General features: G+C 36.3%; 2 protein-coding genes across 4 annotated transcripts in view; both read right to left on the bottom strand.

Annotated features, from left to right (window-relative positions):
* Positions 1 to 2,144: 2,144 nt before the first annotated feature.
* LOC138328992 (uncharacterized) lies at positions 2,145 to 8,930 on the bottom strand. Its single transcript, XM_069275691.1, has 6 exons — positions 7,419 to 8,930; positions 6,835 to 6,928; positions 6,293 to 6,343; positions 5,540 to 5,728; positions 3,870 to 4,052; positions 2,145 to 3,132 (listed from the first exon to the last, which is right to left on the bottom strand). Exons 1-6 carry the CDS (start codon positions 8,688 to 8,690, stop codon positions 2,273 to 2,275), a joined length of 2,649 nt encoding a protein of 882 aa, XP_069131792.1. The 5' UTR covers positions 8,691 to 8,930; the 3' UTR covers positions 2,145 to 2,272.
* Positions 8,931 to 15,171: 6,241 nt separating this feature from the next.
* LOC138329323 (sperm-specific sodium:proton exchanger-like) overlaps positions 15,172 to 18,873 on the bottom strand; it is a 50,410-nt gene continuing 46,708 nt past the window's right edge. For all 3 annotated transcript variants that reach the window (XM_069276229.1, XM_069276230.1, XM_069276231.1), the window contains one exon: positions 15,172 to 18,387. In XM_069276229.1, coding sequence (XP_069132330.1) covers positions 16,803 to 18,387 — 1,585 coding nt within the window. In that variant the 3' untranslated portion in view covers positions 15,172 to 16,802. The remainder of the gene's footprint in view (positions 18,388 to 18,873) is intronic.

The raw sequence follows: 18,873 nt of genomic DNA, 5'->3' as shown, positions 1-18,873 counted from the left end.
CGACAAACAGCAAACTTAATTTCAACATGTACGACAACCCTCTGAATTAGTGTATGCCGTCATCAGCATTAACTACATAATCGCTACGGATTTAACAAATACCATCATAACACAAATTACTATAACGACTTTTTTTTTTTAACATGTCCCTTCTGTTTTTACTCCCTTTTACTTCGCATTTGTTGACCACACTATGCGGAAGTCTACTGCTATAAACAACAACCTAGCGCCTACCTAACAATCTCCCCAGCTTTTACCAAACAATTCTGGTCCTTATTGACGTAACTGTATACAGAACAATCAGCTTCATTAGTTGATTAAATGTCTTTTGGTGCAACCTAAGCAAGAAGCTTCACAATAATCATCTAAACTTATAAAGAAATTACTAGAAATAATCACTACTACAATAATATCTACACCCACTGGTGTGTCTTCAGGTAAAATATATTTTGTGAAGAATAATTTTGCTGTTCAATGCGTTTCACAAGGATAGGCGCTCTGGTCCAGACTGTACATATTGTGATCAAATATAATGTTTATAATGAAAACAAATACCAAATATAATGATCTTACGTTTTGAAGTAATGGTCTGTTGTGCGGCTTATAAGAAAATGTTCAAATGTATGAAATGTTTGTCAAAATTATGTTACTATAACAAAGTAAATCCCAGACATATTGAGAATAAACCATTTGGGATAAATCAAGCGTGTGTTAATTCACTTTGATGTGGATATTAAGTGAACAAAGTAGATCCTAAGTAGAAATACTGAGACATAAAGATATCAACTTCGACAGTAACTTACATGCTGAAGCTTTATTAAGGGATCAGTCTTTATGTAATTCAATATCGTTGGCCAGCGCGGTATTCAGTTTACTCCTTACATAAAGTTGCAGCATCGAATATGTATCACTTCATTAAATTAGATTCGCCATAATGCTTTTAACAATTGCATTTATATCAAGATTTCCATCCTTCAAGTTACGCCAATAAAATATAAAAATACCTAAAAATGACTATTTCATACACCATTTGATAATGCGGAAAACTATATCAATCAAATATAAATTCAATTAATTGTAGAAAATCACAATATCTATTAATATCAGATGATGAAGGTGGTGATGGTGGTGGTCATGGTGGTAGTGATAGTGGTTAAAGAGGTAGTGGTAGTGATAGTGGTTATAGTGGTAGTGGTAGTGATAGTGGTTATAGTGGGTGGCAGTGGTAGTGATAGTGGTTATAGTGGGAGTGGTAGTGATAGTGGTTATAGTGGGAGTGGTAGAGATAGTGGTTATAGTGGGAGTGGTAGTGATAGTGGTTATAGTGGGAGTGGTGGTGATAGTGGTTATAGTGGGAGTGGTAGTGATAGTGGTTATAGTGGGAGTGGTGGTGATAGTGGTTATAGTGGGAGTGGTGATAGTGGTTATAGTGTGTAGTGATAGTGGAGTGGTGTGATAGTGGTTATAGTGGAGTGGTAGTGATAGTGGTATAGTGGGAGTGGTAGTGATAGTGGTATAGTGGAGGTGATAGTTATAGTGGGAGTGGTGTGATAGTGGTTATAGTGGGAGTGGTAGTGATAGTGGTTATAGTGGGAGTGGTAGTGATAGTGGTTATAGTGGGAGTGGTAGTGATAGTGGTTATAGTGGGAGTGGTAGTGATAGTGGTTATAGTGGGAGTGGTGGTGATAGTGGTTATAGTGGGAGTGGTGGTGATAGTGGTTATGTGAGTGGAGTGGTGAGTGGTTATGTGGTAGTGAGTGGTGTATAGTGGTGATAGTAGTATAGTGGGAGTGGTGGTATAGTGGTTATAGTGGGAGTGGTGGTGATAGTGGTTATAGTGGGAGTGTGTGGTGATAGTGGTCATAGTGGGGGGTGATAGTGGTTATAGTGGTGGTGTATAGTGGTATAGTGGAGTGATAGTGAGTGTTATAGTGAGAGTGGTAGTGATACTGGTTATAATGGGTGATAGTGATACTGGTTATAGTAGGGGTGGTAGTGATACTGGTTATAATGGGAGTGATAGTGATATGGTTTATAGTAGGAGTTGTAGTGATACTGCTATTGGAAATAATTGTAGTAGTGGTGGTGGTGGGGTTTTAATTTCAATTCCGCCACAATGACACCAGAAGCAATCAGCACAAAACTATACGAACATAGCATTCAATAAAGTTCACTTTTTAGGGTTACAATGTTTATCAAATCCAGAAATAAGTTTAATGTACTATGAACGAAAGACGTCTTATTTCATTTTTCAATATGCTATGCGGTAATCTCATTTCCTGCACAGATTTCTCTTCATTTTGCCGATCATATCTTGAAGATTTCGTCTATCAGCAATTATTATCAATATTCCGAGGCCCAAAAGAACGAGTGAACCTACATAGCCAGTTGCTTGTGCTGAAGTTCGATGGTCATTGGCTGAGCTCAAACTGCGTTTGTAACGACTTGTCTGGTTTCGGGAAATCTTCAATTCAGCATTTAACTCTTCTAGCATTTTACGGAGTTCTTCTATCCCTGGCGTTTCACAGGGAAACCAATTACAGGAGCACTCCGCTGTGGCCGAAACATTAGTCACCGAAAATGGGGTGTAGTCTGATGATAAGGTTGGTGTATATTGCTGTGTACTCATCACCCAATATGGTGACGCCGAATCAATTGTTGTCTGTAGTTGTTGGACATCAGTGTTTGTGAGAATAGGTGTGGAGCCTGATAAAGAATCAGTATTATGGGTAAAGAGGGATGTACCTAAAGACGCAGTAGTGAAGTCAAAATCTTGTGGGGAGGTGATAACCTGTGTTAGGGACAAATCAAACGTGGCTGTAGTTCCAAAGTCAGCACTAATCATTAACGAAGTCGATATGTCAATGCCAGGTGTTCCAGAGAAGGTAACGCTGCTAGCTGGTACTGTGGACGTGGCAGCTGCAGTTGTAGAAGTAGAAATGATGTCATCAACATCAGCTGTAGTGGTGGTTACGTCACTTGAAGTAAGTCTGTTGGCAGCTACATCACTAGAAACATCTGTGGTGGTAGTGATGTCATCATTATCAACTGATATGGTAGGTACGTCAGCAGAAGATAACGTAGAAGTAGGTACGACACTTACCACTTCAGTGGAGGTTGTTATGCCAGCATCTGTAATTGTAACAGCAGAAATTGTAATTGACAAGGAGTTTTAGTGGAAACGTCAATTTACATGTAGTTGATTGTAATTTAACATCTGATACGGTTATGATCTAGTTTAATGATTCTGATCCCAACAAAATAGTTGGTTAAACGTTTTATTAATAATCACTAACAATCAAGAACGCGCGAGGTTGGAGGAAGACCCCAGAACCAGGAGAAAAAACACCGACCAGCAGTCAGTACATATCAAATGTCTAACATGGGATTTTTACTCGCAACCCATAAGTAACCGGTAATTTGTCGGGACAACTTAAACACTCGGGTGTTTTAAACCTGAAAAAGGGTAAATATGTTCCTGTTGTTAATTAGTAATTATCAAAAATACATGTTTAAGAAGTCAAATTAGCACGTAATTTATTTTTGTGTGAACACTTGAAAATAATAAGTCACACACGGCCGGTGCACGTGATAATTTTTCGAGACGAGACGAGACGTTTTTTTTACATCAGAAAACAACATGCCTACAAGGTTATCTTTATATCCACGTGTTTGATATTTTATTTGCATGAAAGCAGCAATCCATGCATGATATCTGTACATAGTCATGCAAACAAAACCGCAACGATTTTTCCTAAGTGAAAATAGTTCTCATGCGAATGTTACGTATTTCATGCATTTTTCACAACAATGCATCATGTATACTATGCCTCCAACAACAACATCACGACATCGAAGTGGACACTTACCGGGGCATGGTTCATTCAGGTAACACTGCAGGGATTCTGTGGCCTGACCGTAACAGGAGTCCCCATCAAATTGGGGGACAGGGTTCGTGCATCTACGTGATCGGCTTTTAGTGCCACCCTCAGCCACTGCGCATGTGATTGAGCATGCGCCCCACGCGGACCAAGCTGACCATTCTCCATCAACTATAAATATAGAAGTCAAAATTATTAAGCACTGATGTCACTGTTTATTTCATTGCGTATAAATGAAATATTAATTGCACATTGTATGAATTCTTGTTCAATGCTTACAATCATTTATCAGACTACTTTAGAAAATAAAGTACACTTAAACGTCCTATTCCATTGATTTTTCAAGGGATTATTTTCCAGATGAATACATAACGTCGACGTCTCTTTTGTGACGTCACAATGACATCGGGTTTTCACACTTATCTCGTTTTTTCTCTTCATAGAGATATCAAGGGAAAGAATCGGCCAATCAGAAAGTAGAATTTAGTATGAAAACTAAGAAAAAATAATTATTAGATTTAAAGGCTAAAGCAAGTACTGATATTATGAAATAAGATGGGAATTAGGTCAAATAATGAAGGTATGTTGGCATGTTCAATGATAAAATATAAAACGGAAGACTTTCACGAAAGCCTGTTTATCGACTTACTACTGCATAATACAGCAACATCGAAAATAATAAAAACGTCTACACATCGACAAGTTTATATTATACAGTATATTATTGTCAATGGTACGTGAAGTATGGAAGAGTAGACTGACTGCGATACTTAGTAGTTACATATTTAAAAGAATTGATGTATCTATGATGGTCAATCGTTGTTGTTTGGTATCTTCCTATTACAGATAGGCCTATCCAGAGTAATAAACATGTGCATAGTTCTACATAAGCGCCTGGGTTATGAAGCCTTGACGTCACAATAGTTACATTATGTTTCGTGCATTGCGAGATCATTAAAGTGGCGAGTACAAAGAAAGAACTCAGGAGCGCAGAAAGAATACTATTGTTAGCAATATGCTATCATTATTAATGAGAGCGATATGAGAGAAAAATAACCTTTCATATGCTGGGTATGAAAGAGAGGAATATTCCATTATTGGAGTCACTATATTAGGTAAATCCTGTCCGTCATACTCATATAATTGATTTTTAATTGATTTTATACTAAATCCTCCTTTCTGACTGGCAGATTATTTTTCTTTACATACTGTGAAGAAAAAATCCGAGAATGGCGCGAAAACCCGACGATAACATGACGTCACAAAGGAGACGTCGACGTTGTGCATTAATTAGAAAGAATAACCCTTTGGAAAATCAATGGAATTGTACGCTTAATCGCATTTTTTGTTATCAAGTAGTCAGAAAAATTAATTATAAGCATAAATGTAACTATTTTTTAACTTCATCGAGGTATGAAAGAAATTCTGTTTACAAACTTTTTACTGGCTATGAATGCCAACTGAGAGATGTCCAATGCTTAAATGAAAGAATTTTATATTATTATTATTATATACTTACATAATTTTAACAATAAGACTACAAAAATTCTGTTCAATCTATAAGGTAACTTTGGATGAGTAGAAGTTTCATAGCCATGGTCACCTTCAAATTAAAAACGATTTTACATTATCAAGATGCATTTACAAAATTTACATACTGGGGCACCGTAAGTTCGTTGGACATTCTCTTGTTTCTAAAGAGCTTCCAGGACAATAGTTTGCGTCACATGTGTCCGGATAGGGATTCGTACACCGCCGAAGTCTCATCTGTGATCCGTAAGTAGTCCCGTCGTAACATGAAATAGAACACGTGTAGTACTCTGACCAGGGGCTCCATCCTCCTTGCACTGTAATGAAAGGGATATCTTGTGCATGGTTTTATCATCCTTCTATTGTCAGTCCCAGAGCTATGACGAATTCACTACACATTTCGTCCAGCCCCGCCATTTAATAGTTGATATTACGAAATAATTTATCAGTGTACAAATTGTTGAAAAAAATTACATTGTCAAAGTTGCAATTAACCAGAACGACCTATCATGAAAAAGTCTGCCGATTTATCATTTATAATTATGTGTTATTCAGATCTTCTTAATATACATTATATGGTTCTATTGGCGGCAGATAATATTTCATTAGAAATCAAACTTGACCAACATTGAAGTAGAGAATGCTTACTATTACGAAACACCTGGATTTTTTTTCTCTCTTTGTAATCATATTTGTCTTTCGTAGTTGGTTATGGTTACTTTACATTTTAATATATAACGACTCTCTGTAGCAATATACATTGTCAATTCCTCTTTTGGAGTGTATATGTCTTGAGATTATTAATAGTATAAAAATTGCATTTGACATGGTTAATCCTTTTTGCTATAGGTTAAAACTTTCAACAATATACTGCACCATACCATCAGGAATTTCAACACAGTCCTCGTTAAACTGTCCATCACCATCGGTGTCTGAGAAAAATCAGAAAACGCGACATGAAAATCCTTCATAATAATTTATTAGAAAAATAATCGGGGTTTTGATTTTGTTGGTAATTATGGTAGCAATCAAGATTAAATTTGATTTCCAGAATTTCGGTTACGCCGGTTATGTCATAAATGCTGAAACTAACAAAATTTGAAAAGGTTGTGATATAAATGTTTTCCAAAATTATTGATGGAAAACGGTAAAAAAACCGCTTTGAACCAGAAACAATATACTGCATTTATGTGAACTTTTAAAACTGTAAGCTGTTAAACCATTTACATTATAAACGAATACAATAGATTTTACTATCACAAAAGTATATAATACAAAAGTGCACATTTTTTTCTTAAGTTTTACAGATACTGTTTTATTCCTTTAACGGTATTTACGAAATTGTGCCTTTCTTATATCTACATTTCGAGAGAAAAGTTCGAATTAAGAAAAAAAAAAAAAAAAAAAAAAAAAAAAACTTTACCGGTTGTGTTACCATTACAGAGTTCTTCGTCTATACGGCCATCACAGTCATTGTCTTTACCATCTCCGACTATAGAATCCGATTTGGTGCACGACTGAAATAAAAGATATTGTGACGAATTATGATATCATGATTGCTTTTTAAAAAAATTGGGTTATATGAATGCTTATATCTTTGAGAAGATCATGTCGTAGGTTAAAGTACATATATAACTTTGCCAAATCAACTAATTTAAGATGATACATCGCTGACGAATGGTATTTTTCTTTGTCAAAAATAGGTGCAGACAAGTTAGCATTTTTCATCGGTTACAAAAGTTACTTTAGTTAAGTACTGATTGCGCATCCATCAAAGGGAAAAGCAGTAATTTTACTTTAGATTTTGAGTTAATTTGACGTACATTTATATGAGTTAACACCATTTATTGTTCAAATGATCAGAAACGTTGATTATCTGTCGGCGATGGAGCATCTTTAATGAAAAAACAATAAAGAGATCGTGGTTTACCTTTGTAATATGCAAATACAGAATAGGACTGTTATCGGAACAACCGACAATAAAATATAGTGAAGAAATGTACTTACACTATTAATGTCAACCATCCTCATTCCAACGGGAAATCCGTATGTTTTATCCCCTGATAGGTCACCATAGAGATATGCTCCGAACGTCACATATGGCGAGCGATGACGCACCGAATGGGGACCAGATGATACAGAGATTTTTCCCGTCACAAAATCACTGCCAGTCATAGTCTTAAGGGAATATGAAGAAAGTGGGAAATCTCTACCGTCAAATAGTAGTCCGTCAAAATCTGCTTTTCTTATGAAGAAAACAAAGTAGTTAGATAAACTACCTGAAGGAGTTCCGAACGTATACGTGGTTGAGTACTGTTCCACTGGGGGAATAAGAATCATTGTTGGGTTTACACTCGAAAGAAATCCAGCATAGCCTTGAGAAAACTCCATAACAGATATAGGTTTATTTGCTATTAGGAGACCTAGATGATTGTATGCAAAGAGAAACGAAATTGCTTGCCCTGCTGCAATTTCTTCGTAGCCATATGTGTCAAAATCACCCGTTACACGTATCTGAGTTCGATCTTGACTTGCTACGACATGAAAGTATACGTCGATATAGTTATTGGGTATAGGGGCTAACACAAATGTGTTTCCCCATGTGTGAACAGGAATAAGCTGTTCTACAAGATGTGTGGTTAACTGAGTTTCACGCCCGATATGTGTGTGTTTATTCCCGCTGAAAACCGCAATTCTTTTGTCCGAGATTATGTGGGTTCCGCTTATATCATCCAAACCATGGATTTGGAACATCTCGTATTGGTTGAGAGACAGACGGAGTTCGACTCCCGGATTGTATTTGATATATCCATATATAAAGGCATTTTTATCTAGCGTGACAGTCACGGTGGTATCGTCCTGTACACCTACGACAAGTAGCTGACCGACTGTAGCGGTCGGAGAAAACGCAACGCCGTAATAATTCGTACCAAGAACGTCAGTTGGTAAAATCAGGAAAGAGTCGTATGAGCTGTATTCAACACTCGAACCGCTTACAACCACCTCTCGGGAAGATGTTATTCGGATGCCCCTGTATTCTTTGCGTGAATTAGATTCTGACCGCATATAACCTGCCCAGCTAAATCGCCTCACTGTTCCGCAAGCGACTGTGATGCCAATGATGTCTGTCAGTTTAGGACTCGTAATATTGATAGTTACATCGTCGGCATGCGGATTGCTGATGAACAATTCCACTGAGTCTGAACTATCTGTATGTGATACTGTCGACATAAATCCCACCATGAAGTCTGTTCCTGTGGTATCTGGGTAACCTGTCATTTACAGAGAACGACATTGATTAGTTAACTAAAACAAAGATGAATATAGCAGTGATGTCAAAAGCGTATTCAAACTTAAGTTTAAATACATGAAGAACAATATACTTCAGATAAATCTCCAATAGAACCTCTGGGATAACAAGAAACAAGAATGTTTCTTAAGGACTGAGGGCGTTTTCTTTCTTATATGTCAAATTATAAGAACATACAACAATTCATTTGATGTATATCAAATAATCAACTTAAGTGTCTTCTGTTGCCCCCTATTTTAATATGAGATAGTCCAGTCCAGAAGTAGATACCACGTCAGTGATACTAACTCCTGGAGAATCGAGGATGATTATTCTGTAACTTCTAACTGAACTCAAATTAGGGCTGAGGTAACCACCCAGATGGTAATCTAAAGTTAATCGTGAGTGGATTTGTTGCTGAGAAACTATATTTAAGTTTCGTCGAACATCTAAATCCTAATTGTTTATTCGTTTGTATCCGATTTTTTTATTTGACAAAGCATATCAGCGTTATTGCAACTAATAGAAATCAACGTTGCAAATGGTCGTGTAATATATATTCACATGATTGGAGACATCGTTAATTATTTAGGTCATGAAAATATTCTTACTAAATAACTAATTTTAAAAAATGTAATTGAAAACATGTATCTGTTTATTAATTATTAATTGGATTACCTGCTATTTTTGAATGAGTTAACCCGTAAACCATATGATTATAGTACACCTAAGGTACCAACCATGAATTATAATGACATAAGGTATCAAAATTAGTTTTTCGAGGTTAATTACCTTTCAAATAAAAACTTTTGAACTCCATTACTCTCTCCACTCGCCTCTATTTTTGCATTTTATTCTTGGAAAACTGATAAAAGTATTAAGAATAACGCAGAAAAAAAGTCGCGGACAGCTATTCATATACACAAATGTAAGTCTTACCAAACATTTAGTGGTTAATGCTTCCCCGCAAAGCTGAAAAAGACACATGTCATTGTTGCCGTAGGCAACGTCTAACAGGTTCTGGTAGGAAATTTTAACGTGATACTTACAGAAAGGGTCATGCAAAGCATGTGTGAAATACGTGCATATTTTGGGACACTGTAAAAGGTTTCGGTTACTCTTTTTTTTCACGGCAAAGCAGCAAAGCAATCGTCCCATAATAAAAAACAGGCCATGTCACAATGTATTGTTTATAGCTTCGCCATATGCGGCCATTCACAATTAAAATTCAAGGTCTTCCGCATTTAGGACTAATTGCGACCAGAGACGATGACAGTTGTTTATAAAAGAATTTCCATCGGTGTTTACTAGGAAATTTTTTAGCGAAAAAAAGATATTACAAATATTGGCAATATCACAACAATAGAATTTTGTTATCAAATTGCAATTCTGTAATATTTCATCTTGAATATTTACATGTACCAAGGGAATTTATTTGAAGTGTGTACTAAGTAACATCGTCATCGTTCACGTAAAAAACTATTAGTTTACTTTTTATTATACATTACGTTGTTTATTATACATTAAGTCTACCAACCGGCTACATCATGATGTCTGCATTTGTAAACAAACATACTGGATATTCTCTAATTTCATGATAAGTATTGCATGTTAATGTTGATAATCTCATGCTTATAATTCTCACAACATTTGACTCCTTTCGTCTTAGAAAGGACCAAATAATGATCCAAAATGGGTTTTCCCTATAAAATTATAGCAAACTTTACCCAATCACCAGGGGGAAACGAGAGACCATATGGTCATATAATTTACAATTTTTGTAAAGGACCTTAAGACCTTTCCGTCTACCATTTCCAGAATTTCAGAAGAAGATTTTTAAAGTTTTAGCCTATTTGACCCCTTTTGGCCCCGCCCCTTGGGGTTAGTCATTGAAAATTTGTTAATAGGATTCAATGGCCATCTCATACTGGTGATTCTGACAACATTCGACTTATTTCCTACTACAAATGACCAAATAATGCTCAAAATATATTTTCCCTACATAAACTTTAGTAAACTTGACCCCATCCCCAGGAGGTAACGTGAGACCTCAGGGTCGTATAATTCACAATTTTGTAAAGGACCTTAATATCTTTTTATCTATGAAGAGTATTTGATTCTACTATTACTGCGAGTAAAGAAGAAGATTTTTTTTTAAATTTTTGTAAATGAACCCCTTTTTGGCCCCTCCCACAGCCCCCAGGGAGTGTGGCCATATAATTCACACCTTGAATATTGGCCTTATGGCTTAGAAGGTTTGTGCAAAATTTCATTTAAATTGCTTCAGCGGTTTTGGAGAAGTCGAAAATGTGAATTATTTACGGACATACCATGGACGACGCACGACGACGGATAAAAGGCAATTAGAATAGGTCACTTGAGACTTCGTCTCAGGTGGCTAAAAAGGGTTAGTTGTTCTTTCTTTGCTTATTTAGTGAGAGGCGGAATAGTAAAGAAAGTGAGAAAAACATCGCAAATTTTCATTTCATCGAGTGAAATGTGCTATGCTATGCTATTTCATATATTGCCAAATGATACTTACCCATGGTGAACCATACCGATAGTAGCATAGGTAATAATCGTAATGACATAGTGATGGTGTCAAAGATCGCCATTTTCTTATGTAGGTGATAGGGAGCCTTTAAACGGACTAAATTGTTTCCTTCACATTCTGCAACTACGTATTGTCCCGTAGATGACATCCAGAAAACTTTTCACTTGTAACTAATGTTCACTTGATGTTATTTCATCATTTGACTGTGAATACTGAAATTTCTTAATTCATCATTTTACTTTGCCAATTAAATCTTAAATCAAAACTAGCATTGACTAGCAATGATACGAATTCTTTGTACTAGATACGCTCAGTCATTAGTCATTAATGCTCTGGTAAGCATCCAACATTCCCTTTCAGAATAGGTAGTTCCATGTTGACAAAATATCATATGTATATACTCTCCCTACTTAAACTATTGATGACAAGGCAACATACTTTCTTCGCCTTATACAGTAAGCCAATTGAATCCAAGAATGTTTTAGCTTTATGGACTGACGACTTTTCCTAGTTGTTATATATACAAGACAAGACCTCATACACATATATTTATCCCCAGCCAATTTCGACGTGCATCGATGGTACTATATGCATAATACATTATAAATTGACTATCTTGAGTTCATTTCCAACTTATAGTTAATAAAAAATATGCTCTAGGGATATAATCCATCGTGAAATTAACTTACAGGTGAAACAAAAGATAGCTAAAATAGAAAATTAAACTTGTTTTTTTTTTAATTACACATTACCTCTTCATTAAAGAAATTTCATTTACGTTATTAATTTAATTTACGTTTCATTTTGATTCAGATTGTCTTAGTTATGCCAATGTACAGACCTAACTCTAATCAAGCCAAATAAATTCTGGAGACGAAAGCTTAATGAGCACCAAAACAGGCCACCTATCACTGGGTAACAAGATAACAGACCCGTGTGGAGCAGTTGCCAAGGTCGCTTATCTCTGGCGAGGTCTGTCACGTTATTCTGAAAAGTATTTAGATATTGCACACAAAAACAACAAAGAAAAATAGACATGGTCTTAAATGTCTAAAATTAATTTCTAATAAAAAAAGCACACAAAAAAAACAAAGATTTTTCGTACCTGCGCACATAATAGATGTAAACAAACAAACCTGTAGATGAACATGTTGTGTTAGCGTTATTTTGGACTGAAGAAGATTTCATTTAATTTTAAATTCCATTCATATAACGGTGTTATAATTACCATATGACTATGAGTGTTATTGAAATATTCAAGAGAAAAACCAACAAAACAACTATTTGAGAAATATATCTTAAGAAAAATGTTTATCTTTCAATATGGATAGGAAAATTATTCAAATCAAATCATTGCTCATATCGATTTCTCACTGTACACCAACTTATGTTCGTGTACGAAAATATTGTGTAGTTTTGTTTGTTACGCAAGTATGGTACAGAGATATCACTGTAAATATCACTGATCGATGCATTTTGGGTGGAAAGTCGCCTCAAAGGTCTGTGTATTAGATGAATCATCGGGCATTGTAATGTGTTTAGATTACCTCGTTCATATCGCACAGGCGCACAAGACTTAAAGCGGACAAGGATATGAAATATGGACAAGATAATGATTTAACAAATCAAAAAGACACGATTACGAAATATGGACGAGATAAGGATTTAACAAATGAAAAAAACACGAGTATGAAATATTTAAAGTTATTCATAAATATAGAATAACTTGATTTATTTAAGAAACAACCCTGTGTTTGCTTGGGTACGTTATGGTTTCGTTATTGTCTAGATTTATCTACCTTTATATCCTCTGTGTGGGGTTAATATCTAACAGAGTAACAGAGTTGCTTCACTTTGAGACTTCCGTTTCCGTTGCGTAAAATATTTGGTAAGGTATTTTTTTGAGAACCTAATGCAGTGATGCCTATTTTGAAAAGAAAGTCTAACAGCCCTATTACCGAGCAGTGAGGCGGGATCCCAGGGCAGGAGTTCGAGTCAGTCCGTCGTGGAGCCTGTCGTGGAGGAGACTCCAGCTAGCCAGCATCTTGAGCACACAGCTACCCAGAACCCAAGGGACATTGTCACCGATGCTACAGCCAAGCTTATAGAGAGACCTTTCATGGTCAATCTGACATCTGAAGCTTCGGGTACTACCCCTTCCCCTAAAACCAGTGTGGGACCAATTCAACCAATTCGAACCAAAATTTGGGGGTCAGGGTCAGAGTATGTAGACCTGGGTAAATATTTAGAAGTTAATCAGGAATTATTGACGACTAAGACCGTGTCCTTCCTCGATTGGAACTCGGTGTTGAGGCCAAAAGGCCCAATTATACAATAGACACAATGGATGCATGGACCGATTCTTTTATTGTATTATCGGTCATGTATACACAAAAACACGATAAAGGTCGGGAGTTGCTTAAATATATGTCTTTCATTAGACAGGCCGCAAAATATTTTAGAGGTTTAGACTGGAAAACTTATGACGACCGATTTTGCCTTCGCCAGACACGACAGCCTGATTAGTCATGGGCTGTTGTTGGCGGGGAATTATGGTTAACATGTCTCACAACCTAAATGTCAAATAACAAAAAGTATTGGTACAATAACGGGCGGTTGTTATGAATTCAATTTCAAAGGTCAAATTGTGGTTACCTCCTTAAATGTATGCAATGTAATGGTACTTACCCCAATATGTCTGGTTTTAGAGGTCAAGGTCAGTGTGTAAGAGATCAATGTAACATGAACAATCAGTGCATGGTTTATCAAATGATCTGCCTAACCAAACTCAGACAGGACAACATAATGTTCGTCCCCAATTCCAGCAATACAACTGATATTACTGCCACAAGGATATGAGCATAGGAAAAACACCCGTCAACAAAGTAGTGCTTCGTGGCTACCTTGAAAAACTTTCCACTTAGGGCAACAGCAGAGTCTTCGAAGGAAGGGTTCGAGAATGGTTTTAAACTCCATTATTCAGGTCCTAGATATCCAAGAGTCTAGAAATTTGTATTCCGCTACTTCAAATCCTTATATTATATTATCTAAACTACAGCAGGAGGTTGATGCGGGAAGGATGATAGGTCCCTATTTATTTAAGCCAATTTGTTTCACCCGTTTGTATTGTTCCCAAAAAAACTGTTGGTTGGAGATTAATTCAAATTTTATCTTACCCCCAAAACGACAGTGTTAAAGATTTTATAGATGAGGCATTTACACATGTACATCATTTGTTACCGCAAAGTGTATGGTACAGAAACTTGGTAAGGTGGCTTTGTGGGGAAAGGAAAGAAATATATCACATCAGCCTTTCTCTTACTTCCTATTTTTCCAGGGGATTTTGACTTATTGGGAATTAACTTAGGTGGCAAGTGTTTACCCATGGGTTGTAGCATTTCCTGTGCAGCTTTTGAAAAAAAAAACATCATTTTTAGAGTGGTTGGTTAGGGAGAAGTGTCAGAGTCAATCTATTGAACATTTTGTCGACGATTTTCTGCTTGGAGGTGAATCCGATACCAACCATACCAGTGTAGTCTAGCTATGCAATGGTTTGATGAAGAGAAGACCGATGGTTCAGTCAAAAGTATAGTTGTCTTGGGTTTAGAAACCGACACAGTTGAACAAGGGTCAAGGTCGATGTTTATTTTACACTATTTGCTGCTACACTTACATGTGATGGCGGAACGATTGAAAAAGGCGGACTTTCCACCTAAATTCAACTGATTGATGGCGTAGATTGATACCCCTGATAAATGATAAATGTAATTTGTGAATTTATATCCCTAGCCACGATAACCACGACGAATAAATATAGTTAGGAATTAACAGAAATGAAATTGCCGCCACGGAAATTAAATGGTGTATATTTTGACATGTTCCAGTCTTTCACATTTGAATAGTAACAAAAGACTAGACCGTTTTTCATTATTTATTAAAATTCAAATATAAAATGTGGAAACGCTAAACAAACATCAAATTATCAATAGCCTTAATTAAATTCAACACCAAACTGGTTTTAACATCTTTAAACTAATATTGATAAAAAGCCATTATCCATGTCTAATTGTCAAATTGGGCATTGGTAATTAACTAAAAATGTCATTTAAATAACATAATAAAAATAACAGACACGTACATTGAGCGTATCTACTCAGTCATAAATCATGACATTAAAACAGTAATTAATTGAGAATAAATGAAAATTAAAAATACGTAATATATATCACTGATGGTATAGCCAGCTACGGTTACTATAGAAAACAAAGCGAATACACAAGTATCACAGTATATAACAGCATTGTTAGTTAATGCAGCTCTTTAAAAGAAAACAGTTTATAGACGATAACAAAACCACAGGTAAAAATTGCATCTTATCACACAGAACTCCTCATAATTCGATGGTGCGAAAAGTGTGGAAACATATATTCATTTGAAATTGACAATATTTTGATGCAAGATTTACCAACTAGGCGTAATAAAAATCTATCAATATATCATAGCTAAACAATTTGAATCTCGATCGATTGTGAGTGGATATAACAACTTTCCTGATATTCAAGTCACTTTATACACACTGAGGACAGTTGAATATATATCTAATCAGCACTGATGGATATTAGATATCGTAAGCAACTTTAAAAAAAAATCCTGGAAAGTTTGTTCGTGTTACCATTAAATTAGGAAAATAAAACTATCATTCAAAGTGGAAGTATTTTTAACATTTTTTTTGCAAATAAAAATCAATTTTCGTCTTAGGTAAATCAGCCTCATAAATTTAACTCTTAAGCGAACTATTTTATAGTAAATGCATTGTCTAACATTTATAACACATGTTTATGTTTTTTTTTTTATTCAAGAAACAATGTTTTCTTTTCTCTTCATAATTATTTTTGGGGGATAATTCTTTCAGGTTATGAACATTTGGTAGTGAGAAAGAAATAGTTTAAATGACATTCAAAGCCTAATTGATACTAAAGATAAACTTGTTAAAAAATGCATACAGGCAGTGCAATAAAAATATCAAAATATCACATGATTGACATTGACACATATTCAAATGGTTTACATACAAAACCTGAAAGGCCTCAAAAAACAGACATAAAACAAAATTATACAAAGCAGACAAAGACACCTGGTAACTTCGATATTTCTTTTTTACAGTGATCACTTAACTAAAAAGAAAGTGGGCGTGGAGGAAAAGAGGGCTTTACTGTTAACCAACTCTCTTTCGCGGTTATTGCATTTCTTGGTATTCCGTTTCAAAACAGACTAAGTAGACTAAATTTCGCGAATTGTATATCGTTATAAATTATCTTCCAATATGAATGATGCAGATATAAAGTCAAGAAGATAAATCTTCGCGATTATAATAAGATCGCACGCGAAAGAAAGTTGTCTTATAGTATACAATTAGTTTAGGACACACGTGATGTCTCCTGACACGGAAGAGGCAATAACTGATTCAACAAAAACTGGAAATAAATTTCATTACGTAGATCAAAATCAGAATGTCTTCAGCCTACTTTAAGTACAAATCCCGCGCTTTTCATAATTTTGTATCAAAAGTTAAACTGGATTCATTAGCTGTATCATTTACGGGGATGCTTAATGCACTTTCTGTACCGCTGACTTCAGGAATTTTCTCCATTGGAACAGGGTCACGGCCGGCCGTTACGTTATCGATATTTTCATTCAATGAAGTATTGGACATGTTGGTCGAAAGACTGTCGGTTCCACTAACTTCAGGAATTCCTTCCATGACAGGAACATATGATGACGTAGGCAAAGGTGATAGACCCCTGGTCGCAAACTCATGCCTACCTCTTGAACTTGTTTTGGACATCGAATCTTCATGCAATGTTGAAACATTTTCTGGCGCTGAATTGTCTATTGGATAAGCTGAATTTACATCATACACAGATTCATTTCCCTCCTCAATACGCGTTCCATCGGTAGTGCGCAGAAACTGCTCCTCTGCTTGCTTCAATTCCTCCTCACTCTCCCAATTTGAACTCTTTGAGGAGAGTGATGTATTTGATTCAGGAAGAACTATGGAGCATGACGACGGATGAGAAAGTGATCCGGAATAGGAACTGGAACAATAAGACCCGGATGTTCCAGTATAAGATCCTCGCACAAATTCCGATTCGCTTTCAGTATTTATTGATCTTGATGACGCTGTCCCTCGCGTGGAAGGGGACAGACTGTTTGAATCCTGCATGCTCCTGGAGGACTCGCTTCCTACTCTGCTGTCACTTGACGCACTTGTATCGTAGGAGTCGGTAGTTTGGGATCCTGAAGAAAACTGTAAAGGATATGCCCCTGATCCTTCTGTTACTGAGAAACTACCTTGACTGCCTCTATCGAAACGGTCATTGTGGAAGTATGTGGTTGGGCTTTGGGAAGTATTTCCTTGTGAAGTGATTTGTGATAACTGACTACTACCAGCGTAGATAGGCTTTCCGGTGCTGCGATTATTCCATATATTTTTGCTTCTGTCTCTAGGCAAAGGACTGTTCTTTTTCCTGAAATCAGAGCCTTCTGGCAGTTCTTTAGTTTTGTTTACAGCATTTGTAGTGGGTACGGGTATAATGGACTCAGTTGCTGCAGATGGCTTGCCATCTGGTCTGTGGTTTGGCAATCGCCTACTGGAAGTATCTGTAAATTCAGAGGGAATCTGGCGAATCGGCGATATTTCAGGTTTACCATAAGTAAGTTCAGAAGGTGTGATATTCGATTTGTATGTATTTGATGGTATCAAACTGTGCCTACGAGGTTTAGGAGGTTTGTCGTAGGTCGTATCGTCAGCTTCATTGTCTGGTCTATATTCCAAAGACGGTCCGTGATAGGAGACACGTCTTTGCTTCAGTATATCGGTCACACGTGCAGTTTTAGCTCCATAGCATCGACATTGTTCTTGGATTGCTCCACATACTTCACAAGTCTCAGCAACATTATCTGAACTCCGCACCCAAACGGGGTACACATGTTCTTCACTCAGAGCTCCGTCCTCATCGTCATCGTCATGTTCCATGGCCTCATTCTGATATGTCGCCAGCTCGAGTCTCTTTAATGATTTGGTCTGTAGGCGGCCGGGCGTAGAGGCTCTTGCTCCGAGAGGGAAGGAATCCCTGTGGGATAAGGAAAAGATAAGCATTTAAACTAGGTTTATGTAAAATACCTCTCAGTTTTTCCTACAAATGTTTATATCAACGATAAACTACAACAAAAACAGACACCCGGTTTAGTATATTATTCAAATACAAAGCATGCCAACTGAACAATCAATAAAAACACTTAGTCTAGTACTTACCTGCAAATTAGCTTGACAGTTTGAATGAAAAATACAAATAAAAAAATGTTCATGCAACTCTGCCATTACGTAAAAAACCCCATGCCGTATTTATTGACGCAGATGAAACAGAATATATAATGCAAACTAGATGATGCATCTGATAAAACAATTGGCCATTTTGTAACAATCGAAAGTATTAAATTTACTATCATTACTGTTTTTCACGTTGAAATCTCCCGAACATAATAATGCTTAGTGGTAAATGTCCAATCCAATTTGGTGTCCCCCGAAGATACTTGTGGTAGGCTTAAATTTATTACTC

Source organism: Argopecten irradians, chromosome 8 (genome assembly GCF_041381155.1).
Source record: "Argopecten irradians isolate NY chromosome 8, Ai_NY, whole genome shotgun sequence".
NCBI classification, from domain to species: domain Eukaryota; kingdom Metazoa; phylum Mollusca; class Bivalvia; order Pectinida; family Pectinidae; genus Argopecten; species Argopecten irradians.
The sequence above is the reverse complement of the archived record's forward strand: the minus strand, read 5'-3'. Positions and strand labels throughout refer to the sequence as shown.